The sequence below is a fragment of the Syngnathoides biaculeatus genome, chromosome 19 (assembly GCF_019802595.1).
Source record: "Syngnathoides biaculeatus isolate LvHL_M chromosome 19, ASM1980259v1, whole genome shotgun sequence".
Classification (NCBI taxonomy): domain Eukaryota; kingdom Metazoa; phylum Chordata; class Actinopteri; order Syngnathiformes; family Syngnathidae; genus Syngnathoides; species Syngnathoides biaculeatus.
In genome coordinates this window covers 6,030,421-6,040,488 of record NC_084658.1, presented here as the reverse complement: position 1 = coordinate 6,040,488, position 10,068 = coordinate 6,030,421, and the positions used below count along the sequence as shown (strand labels likewise).

The 10,068-nt window shown below is 41.6% G+C and overlaps 1 protein-coding gene across 4 annotated transcripts in view; it reads left to right on the top strand.

Annotated features, from left to right (window-relative positions):
- pola1 (polymerase (DNA directed), alpha 1) overlaps positions 1-10,068 on the top strand; it is a 69,650-nt gene that overhangs the window by 467 nt on the left and 59,115 nt on the right. Inside the window, exons 1-26 of one of the 4 annotated variants that reach the window (XM_061804941.1) lie at positions 280-461; positions 1,429-1,544; positions 1,665-1,761; positions 1,825-1,902; positions 1,987-2,102; positions 2,535-2,597; positions 2,716-2,814; positions 2,896-3,046; positions 3,118-3,277; positions 4,241-4,410; positions 4,482-4,594; positions 4,706-4,819; positions 4,899-4,973; positions 5,043-5,181; positions 5,301-5,455; positions 5,584-5,668; positions 5,743-5,804; positions 6,496-6,585; positions 6,694-6,810; positions 6,878-7,053; positions 7,505-7,634; positions 7,716-7,835; positions 7,927-8,017; positions 8,097-8,221; positions 8,337-8,486; positions 8,561-8,683. In XM_061804941.1, coding sequence (XP_061660925.1) covers positions 413-461; positions 1,429-1,544; positions 1,665-1,761; positions 1,825-1,902; positions 1,987-2,102; positions 2,535-2,597; positions 2,716-2,814; positions 2,896-3,046; positions 3,118-3,277; positions 4,241-4,410; positions 4,482-4,594; positions 4,706-4,819; positions 4,899-4,973; positions 5,043-5,181; positions 5,301-5,455; positions 5,584-5,668; positions 5,743-5,804; positions 6,496-6,585; positions 6,694-6,810; positions 6,878-7,053; positions 7,505-7,634; positions 7,716-7,835; positions 7,927-8,017; positions 8,097-8,221; positions 8,337-8,486; positions 8,561-8,683 — 2,964 coding nt within the window. In that variant the 5' untranslated portion in view covers positions 280-412. Of the gene's footprint in view, positions 1-279; positions 462-1,428; positions 1,545-1,664; positions 1,762-1,824; positions 1,903-1,986; positions 2,103-2,534; positions 2,598-2,715; positions 2,815-2,895; positions 3,047-3,117; positions 3,278-4,240; positions 4,411-4,481; positions 4,595-4,705; positions 4,820-4,898; positions 4,974-5,042; positions 5,182-5,300; positions 5,456-5,583; positions 5,669-5,742; positions 5,805-6,495; positions 6,586-6,693; positions 6,811-6,877; positions 7,054-7,504; positions 7,635-7,715; positions 7,836-7,926; positions 8,018-8,096; positions 8,222-8,330; positions 8,487-8,560; positions 8,684-10,068 lie in introns of those variants that run through there. The other 3 variants (XM_061804940.1, XM_061804939.1, XM_061804942.1) reach the window with 3 other exon arrangements.

Here is a 10,068-nt window from a genome sequence, read left to right as displayed (position 1 = left end):
GCGATGCTGCTCCCATTTCAGTGTCTTTAATCTTATTTGATTTTTATTTGAGCCATTTTTTTTACTCATGACACCTGGCATGTCTGCATTTTCTTTCGGTGTATTTGTCCGTTGCAATATTTGTTCATGGAATGTTTTGTTGTTTGTAGCTACAGTGGAGGTGAGGTTAGGTCAAGTTGACAGATGTTCAAGTTCTGAGTTTACGGTGAGAAGTATAATTTATGGACCACACTGGCATCTTGTGGACATTTATACAACAGCATTTCGTCTCCATTAGTTGGGATATGATGTCACTTCCTATACGAATTCCCGTTGTTGTGATCTCACTTCCGCCACAATACTTTCACCGGGAAAAAGATTTGGCGCGGACTTTTCTGTAGTTGTGTTCACTTGGTGTCGCTGAACAAGCCTCATGGCTCCAGTTTCAAACCCTGACAAAGACATGGATACACCGGACAAAGGTGATCTTATTTTTAGTACATGTTCTTTTTTAAACTCAAGTTATTGCAGCTGAAGTGAGGTAATTCGGTAGGTGACTTAAGATGCATGCTACCGTATCTGCGTATGCTAGCCCGACGCTTCGTGTTAAGAGTTGAGTTTAAGCAATAGTTCAGATTATTTCCCGTTATTAAATTTCGTGTGCGAAAAGTAGGAGAAGGTAATGGGGGCTCGCGGCGTTGACACAAAATTTTGTACGCTTACGTATTACACCTAGCCAAGAATATCATAATTTTCTGTCTTATCTCATAAACTACTAATCGTTTCTAAATGTAAGAATAACCTATCCGACATAAATAAATGTGTGTTTAATCCTTAATGTTTCAGAACAAAACAAGTGTATTTTTGTTAGGCGCTTGTTTTAGTAGATGCAGAGCGACGCCCATGTCACGTATCAAATTTGACCCCGAACAGCCTCCGTGTACGCAATCTTTGTACCCCCTGTACAAAATAATGACACATGGTTCATACCAGGTCCGCTGGGAGCAGTTTACGATTCAGTGTCTTACCCAAAGGCACTAAAACAGCTGACAGTCAGAACAGGGATTCAAATGATAGACAATTTGGTCACTGGACGATACTCTCTACCAGGGGTGGCCAATTTACTGAGGTTGTTGCCACAATACCCGTAATAAACTCAAGCGAAACGCCATGCAAATCCCATAATAAACGTTACTAAAAAAATACTTTCATCTTTTCCCTGTCAGGGGTCAACAGAGTGAGAGCCATGATATGTTTGTTTGGCATAGTTTATAATCTGGATGATTTTATTGATGCAACCTACCCATTTTTATCCAGACTTGGGGCAGGCACTCCCAGTGTCAAACCCACACCATGCAGCATGTACCACCACATGTCAACACGGGTCAAATTGGACGGGGAAAGTGTTTTCAATTTAATTTGTGTCTGTCACGTTGACAAATGATGTAGATGCCTGTGGTCTGGCCAAGTCTCGCTCCAGACGAGAGAAGAGGGAGAAGGTTGGGAGGAAGTCTGCTCTGGAGCAACTGAAAAAGGCCAAGCGAGGGGAGAAGATCAAATACAAGGTCAGTCATGCATGAAGTGTTATCGCTCATAAAATCCTGATTATGAGAAAGCATGTAAAAATGTTCAGTGCATGTTTGAATTCATGTCATAGTTTGAGTAATAATTGTTCTATTTTGCAGGTAGAGGAGTTGAGCAGTGTGTATGAGGAGGTGGATGAGGCACAGTACTCCAAGATTGTCCAGGACAGACAAGAGGATGACTGGATTGTTGATGATGGTGTGTTGTAAATACCATAATAATCAATGTTTTCAATACTAACATGTTTTTTTCCTCTCTCAGATGGAGTAGGCTACGTGGAGGATGGCAGAGAGATTTTTGATGATGATTTGGATGATGACGTAGTTGAAAATAAACGCGGTATTAGTATTATTACGTCATACATACCATTTTCATTCATATCAGTCCAATTTATCAACCCTTTGTTGTTATTTGGTGTGGCAGGAAATGCTAGCACCAAAGGAGCTGCCTCAGTGAAACAAACGAAAAAAGCAACGGTGGCAAAGCCCAACACCATTAAGAGCCTCTTCATGAACAGTAACATCAAGAAGCCATCAGAGGTGCGTTCTCATTTGCTATATAATGTTTGAAAAGCTTAATAATGGTGCTTCAAAAAGTTTTAATATGTATACAGCATACTGCTCACAAAAAGTTGGGGAAAATGAGCTTCTGGATGAAATTACAGTAAAAACCTGAAAATGTACTATAACATTTACAATACATTTAATATGATCTCTAAAATTTTGAATTTAAATATCACTGTTGAGCGTTTCAGTACTTTTTGCATAACTCGATTTTCTCCAACAAGGAGCTGACTGGCAAAACGCTCAATAGGTGTTTAGGACATTAACCTTTTAAAACCTTTAAAGATAGCATCAAATTTGATTCCTGGCACAAATGTTCCACAACTTGACTTAAGCCAAAAACAAATGTTTCTTTCATGCTTGCGTGTATTTTGCTTGTCCACTAATTGAATTTGTGATTTCTTGCAGAAAGATGTGGACTTGTCCAAGGATGAACTGTTGGGAGACCTCTTACAAGAACTGCACTCAGAGGTTGCTAGAGACATAAACATGCTTTCACGTCAGCAAATGCTTTTGACTTCCTGTTTTATAAGTTGGTAGCTGCACCTCAAATTTCCCATGTAAATCTGGCTCGCTCTTGCTTCCACAGAAAAGCACCATCCTGGCTCCTTCGCCTGTAACACTGAAGAAAAAAAAATTCCTTGGATCCACAATGAATCCGTTCTCTATCAAACCTCAGATGACCAAAGTAAAATTTTTAATTGGTTAAGTTATGGCTCTGAATCATTGGGATGAGGTATGTCATTTTTTGTCAATACTTTGACATCAGCAGTCCACTCCAGCTAAGGCCAAAGTGATCCGACCTCCACCACCACTTGACACCCAGAGGCCTTCAGTCACTCAGTCTCCTCCCTCAAAAACGGCTCCAGCAGTGGAGAAAGAAACAAAAACTCCCAAGAAGAAAGAGCAAGATGTTCAAGGCATAAAAGTTATTTACATTTGCTTTTGCTCTGACCCCAGGACTAACTTCAGTGTTCATGTGACCCTGCAGTAGCTGAAGAAATGCCGTTTGACATTATGGACTTTGATGTGCCAATGGAGGTTGAACCTGAGGTACCGCCAGAGTCTGCAGTCAGAGAAGAGTCCCCGTTTGAATGTAAAGCAGCTGTTGTGGCTCCAGTCAAAGTGGACCCTAAGGACACCTTCCCCCTGTGAGTCCTTTTATCGTTGCAAGAGTGGGTTTAAGGCTGAGTCTACACTATTTCCCGGTTCCCAAAGCAATCCTATGAGCCCTAAATGTATCATGCTATCGTGCTGTGGGATTTTGGTTAATTTTTTCCTCTGCATTCAAGTCTTGCTAAGTTTTCTCTGTGGGAGCACAGGGCTGCTGAGTCCTGCAGGCTTATGGGTGCAGTATGGGTCACCTGCCATTTTACCACAGATGCCAGTATTTTCCCTCTCGATCCGTGATATTTTGATCTGCCTCAATATGAATAGCTTTTGTGCAAGTTTATGGCCCAGGCAGAATCGAATAAAGGTCCCCTGCTATACCATGGCTCCAGAGTTGGAGCAGATATTCAAATCCCCGCCCCGCCTGTGTGGGGTTTGCATATTATCCTGGTGCCTTCATGGGTTTTCTGTGAGCACTCCAGTTTCTTCCCACATCCCAAAAACATGCATTAATTGGAGACTAAATTGCTCTGTGGTGTGATTGTGCATGTGGATGGATGGTTGTTTCTATGTGACCTGTGATGGGCTAATCAGTTCAGGATGTACCCCGCCACCTGCCTGAAGGTAGTTGGGAAAGACTTCAGCACTCCCGCAACCTTTGTGAGGATAAGCGAAAAATGGATGGGGTCATGATAATTTGGGTGAATTCAGCAAAGTTTTGTTTTATTTAAATTACCCTAAGTGCAATGAAAACCCACAGTCCATATGGGAATATTCTACCAAGCATAGCGTTCCATCCTTCATATGAGTGGATACCATTTGGAGAGCCAAAATGTCAAACGAATATGTGGGCCCCTTTATTTGTGAGTTTTCGATTTTGGAGATCCCAGGGACGACCTGGGGCTAACTGGAGAGTCTGTCTCAGATCTTGTTCCCTATGCAGATCTTAAGAGATTACGATATTATGTGATTAACCAATGTTCTAATTCTGTTTCCGGATGCAGCATGACAGGAGGCTCATGGGGGTTGGAGGATGAGGAAGGCGCAGTCAGCGAGGCTCCTGCTGAGGTGCAAGTGGACTCCAGCAAGCTGCCGCTTGTAGCGGGTCCAGACGGTGAAAATGTTTTCAGATTCTATTGGTTGGATGCTTTTGAAGACTCTTACAGTCAACCAGGTATGGCAGAATGTATCCTCTGACATCTGTTGTATATTCTTTTACAATTTCCCCTTATTTTTCTCACACAGGCGTGGTGTACCTTTTTGGAAAGGTGTGGATAGAGTCGGCCCAGTTTTATACAAGCTGCTGCGTTTCTGTCAGGAACATAGAGCGCACCATGTATATCCTGCCACGTGAATACGTATGTTGCACATGACAACCATAAACACATCACTGCATTAATAATTGTCACTTGTTAGTGAATTACTTGAAAACATCTTTAAATCTTAGTCTTTGTGTTTTTACTCAATAGAAGGTAAACCCCAAGACAGGGGAGGTATCTGATACGCCCGTTGGAATGATGGACATCTACCAGGAGTTCAGTGAGCTTTCTGACAAGTTTAAGATCATGAAGTTCAAGTCCAAGGTACTCCCTCGCCTCTGCAATTACCTACAGTGAGGCATGTATATTTTTCTGTCAAGCCTCACACTTATTTTGGCTTCAGAAAATAGAGAAGAACTATGCCTTTGAAGTTCCTGATGTGCCCACGCAAAGCGAGTACCTGGAAGTCCGCTATTCAGTGAGTAAATGCACATGTAGTAAGATTTCTTTCCCTTTTTGATGAAAAGGATCTTACTTGTTTTTGAAGGCAGAGTTCCCTGCTCTGCCGCTTGACCTCAAGGGGGCAACATTTTCCCACATCTTTGGAACTAACACTTCCAGCTTGGAACATTTCCTCCTTAGTAGGAAGATTAAAGGGCCATGTTGGCTGGACATCAAGACACCACGTAAGAACAGATTTCTTTTTCAGTTTTTTTTTTTTAAATAAAGTAATGTACGACAATCTATTTCGAATGAAAAGATAACATACATAGAAATACAAATATTGCTTTGTTTTGTGTTATAGAGCTGCTCAGTCAGGCGGTGAGCTGGTGCAAAGTCGAAGCTCTGGCCCAGAGGAGTGATCTGGTCACCGTGGTCAAAGACTTGGTACCTCCGCCTGTCACAGTCATGTCTATCAGCCTCAAGACGGTCCAGAATCCGAAGACCCATCACAATGAGGTCAGAGCTGATGTATCGGCTTTTAATTGATTGGTTTTACTTTGAAGGAAAAAATTAAGCTGTTATACGTCATATTTTTTTTTCTTACAATGGATGACTGTATGATTGTTTCTTTTCCCTTTGTGCAGATAGTGTCTCTAGCAGCACTTGTCCACCATAGTTTCCATATGGACAAAGCTCCACCTCAACCGCCCTATCAAACTCATTTTTGTGGTGAGCTCCTGCTATGATTTTTTTTTTGTCACACAGATGTGAGCGAGGCTCATCAAATGTATATTATGTTGCAGTGGTGACCAAACCTACCGACTGTATCTTCCCGTATGATTTTACTGATGCAATAAGAAAGAAGGTGAGCTGGCACAGAAGCTATCATTGACATTCCTGAGGAAAATTAGTAGATTAGATCAGAGAAAAGTAGGGTTTTATAGTGCCATGTAAAAGAAGGCGTGATAACGTTAGGTTATGAGTTTGGTAGGAAATTAGAGCGATTCCTTGCACTTATGACATTATTAGGTACACTTCAACAGTCCATCCATTTGAATTCACCTTTGCATTTGTACTGCTTATGCTGTTCAGGATCGTAGGTGAGCCAGAATCTATCGCAGCTGACTTTTGGAGAGAGTAGGTTTACATTTAGGACAGGTTGGCAGTCAGTAACAGGACACACACACACACACACACACAACCATTCGCACGTACTTACATTCATGCGTCTGGGTAATTAAAATGTTCAGTTAACCAAACATGCACCATTTTGTGAATGTGGGGGGAAGCCAGAGTACCCTCAGAAAACCTTCAGTAGCACTTGGAGGTCATTTAGAATGTTCCAAACTTTGATTCAAACCCGGAACCTTTGATTGTGAGGCATATGAGGCAACCCTGTATTACTGAAATGAGATTTTGTACAAGAACGGTGCCAAATAAATCAACTTTGACAGAGATAATAACGTTCTGTTTTGACAAATGGATGTGACTTTAGTTATATGATGCCCTTCCATGATGTTTTGGACCATCACACTGAAGATCCACTACTCTCTTAGAATGTGAAAGTTGAGATAGCCACTACAGAGAGAACGCTACTTGGGTTTTTCCTTGCCAAGCTTCACAAAATTGATCCTGATGTTCTTGTGGTAGGTGATTCATTGAGCTTTTTTTTCTTTTTCTTTTTTTGCGCTTCACGTTCACAGTATGTTTAATCGTTGGGTGATAATATAAGACTTTCTGCTTGTTCCTTTAAGGGTCACGACATTTTTGGCTTTGACCTTGAAGTGCTACTGCAGCGAATCAATTACCTTAAAGTTCCGCACTGGTCCAAGATCGGGCGCCTCAGGAGGGCCAACATGCCAAAGCTAGGGGTGAGGAGGAAATGATGAAATGGATAAAGTGTCATTTTTACTACAACTAGTGGCCGTTTGCTTGCAGGGCCGAAGCGCCTTTGCAGAGAAGAATGCCACCTGTGGGCGCCTTGTGTGCGACACAGAAATTTCTGCCAAGGAGCTGATCCGCTGCAAGAGTTACCATCTGACCGACTTGGTTGCGCAGTTGCTGAAGACTGAGCGAGTCACCATCCCAGAAGAGAGCATCCGAAATTTTTACAGGTGTCTTTCATCACTTTAAGACCACGTCCACACGTTTTTTTTTTTTTTTCCTTTTTGACTTATTTATTTTTTTTAAATATCTATGTATCCATTTTGGAACCACAAACTACAATTTAGGGAAAATTTTGTCTTGATGATGTCAGTGTGTGTGAAGAATAGTATTGCTACTTTTTCAGTTCCATTATTGTTATTACACCTCCCAGACATTAATTCGTCATCACTCTGATGGCTGCGACTACACTACTAGCCAGAGTTATTGTTTTTTTTTTACCTTGCAATTGACAGTTCCCAAAATTGTTTTCAAATGAAATGGGATACTTTTTTAATACAGTTGATTTGGAAGCAGGTGTTTTTTCTTTTAATTCCAATATGCTAGCATAGTCTATTTTGTGGACGTAGACTTGTTTGCAGAATATGTGCGGCACTTTAAAATGAACTGTCTCCATGCCAGTGATTCTCCTCATCTGCTTTACCTTTTGGAGCTGACCTGGACCGATGCCAAGCTGGTCCTCCAAATGATGTGTGAGCTCAATGTGCTGCCACTGGCGCTACAGATCACCAACATTGCCGGCAACATCATGGTATCGCCCATGTCCTCAGCACATTCGCATTGAAAATTGTTCTGATGATCAAGCTTCATTATCTAATGATCTTCCTTACAGTCTCGTACTCTAATGGGCGGTCGGTCTGAAAGAAATGAGTTCCTGTTGCTTCACGCCTTCCACGACAAGAATTACATCGTCCCAGACAAACCTTCCTTTAAGAAAATGCAGGTGGACATGGTAACATCTCAAACTCACCAGCAATATTCTCTGTCATTCTCTTGTATAGTTTTTAGTTATAAAAGTTACTCCACTTTTTCACACATCCTAGAATGAAGGAGAAGACGACGTTGAGACCGGGAAAGGGAAGCGTAAGAAGAAGGCCGCCTATGCTGGAGGGCTGGTGCTGGATCCTAAAGTTGGTGGGTGTGGTTCAGATTATCATGTGATCATTTTACTTTGTATGTTGAGTTAATTTGAAATCCTTGCATCTATCCATAGGTTTCTATGACAAGTTTGTGCTGCTGCTCGACTTTAATAGCTTGTATCCGTCCATCATACAAGAGTTTAACATTTGCTTCACCACCGTGCAGCGGGAGGCTTCTCGAAAGCAAAAAATAAGTCAGGTCTGTGTTTCGGAAACCCACAAATGTCACTGTGGTTTTTAAGTTTAAAGTCATTCTTCTGTTGTTGAAGCAGTTCCAGTATGTATAAGATGACGTTTTGTTTCTTTAGCAACAGGAGGATGAGCCGGAAGAGATCCCTGAGATTCCAGATTGTGACCTGGAAATGGGAATCTTGCCCAAGGAGATCAGAAAGCTGGTGGAACGGCGCAAACAAGTTAAACAACTGATGAAACAACATGACATCAACCCGGACCTTTACTTGCAGGTACACACACAAATCTTTTTCACAGATGACCAAATGTTTATCAAAATTAAACCTCATTTGTGTTTCTCTCCCAGTACGACATCCGCCAGAAGGCGTTGAAGCTAACAGCCAACAGCATGTACGGCTGCTTGGGATTTAGTTACAGTCGTTTCTATGCCAAACCACTGGCTGCCCTGGTCACACACAAGGGTAGGGAGGTAAGTTGAGCACGCACATGAAAAAAAAAATACATTCGACTTCAAGTAGCATAGATAAGATTAAGCCTATATTATTGGCTACATTTTTCCCCAACATGGGCATTTTGTATTGTCATGTTAAACACTTGAAACTATTTAGCTACAAACTTGATTTTCAGTGCTGCTGTGCCACTATTGCACACTTCATCAGGTACACATTACTGTATTTAATACATGAGCTGTTTAAAAAAAATACATAGCCATCAATTTGAACTGAATATTAGGTTTTTAAAAGCAGGATTTTTGGGTCAGTACTTGTTTTACATTAGACTTGCAGGTTTAGTAGTTGACGAGTCCACAAGAGGGCACTACTGTATCGTATTCCATGTTGACGTTGGATGCCCTCCTTAATACTTTTTCCATTAACACCCCTTTTACGTTTGTTTCTAATTTAATTTGACGAATAAATATTTATCTTCTCTCGCGTAAATATTGTCAGACACCCATGGTACTACACGCAAAAGTCTCCATGTTAAATATGATGCAGTGACTTCTTTCAACACTCTCTAATGGAACAACATGAGTGAGCACATGCTCAGTAAGTAGGTGCGAAGAGATGTCTTGTGTCACATACACAGCTAAATGTGGTATAGTAATTGAACACCACACACACACGCACACACACACCTACACTTGCCACGACAGTGGTAGCAGTCATGTTCACCATCCTTCGTGGAGGCGTTGGGCTCTGCCTCAAGGGAGTCATTCATTAACATGTTGTTACACCCACATTGTGTTCCCAAATGGAGGGCAGGGAATTAACTGTGTCTTGTTGTTACTTTGGCAGCCCATTTGTCCCACAGCAACATTGTAAAATTTGTGTGTCTGATTGGTCCGTACAGGTGACTTGCTCTGAGTTTATAGGCAGCGGACAGTAGCGTTTTTCACAATTAATCTTTTCTTGCTACATTTATTGAGGAAGCTTTGCTGCTGCTTTCATTTTAATTTATACATTTTTTATTTTGTACATGTAATGAGGGTAAATGTATTTTGTCCTCTGTATTAAGTGTTGCTAAGATTTTCCTTATTGGCCTGCTCTGTCTGTCAGCCCAGTCCAATTTCATTTTATTTTGTATGCTTTTGGCGAGAGGTGGGATCCACCCTCAACTGGTTGCTTGCCATATGCAGGGAACATATGGAAAAACACCTAGCACACATTCACACCTGTGGACAATTTGACTCTGAAGTGAACCTGACATGCATGTTTTTGGTATGTGAGAGCAGCCCTTGAGAAAACCCATGTGAGCAGGGGCAGAAGATGCAGTCTCTACACAGACACTTTGAACCTCCAACCTAGAACTGAGGGGGGAATGTGCGAACCAAGTTCCACCGTGGATAAGTAATAA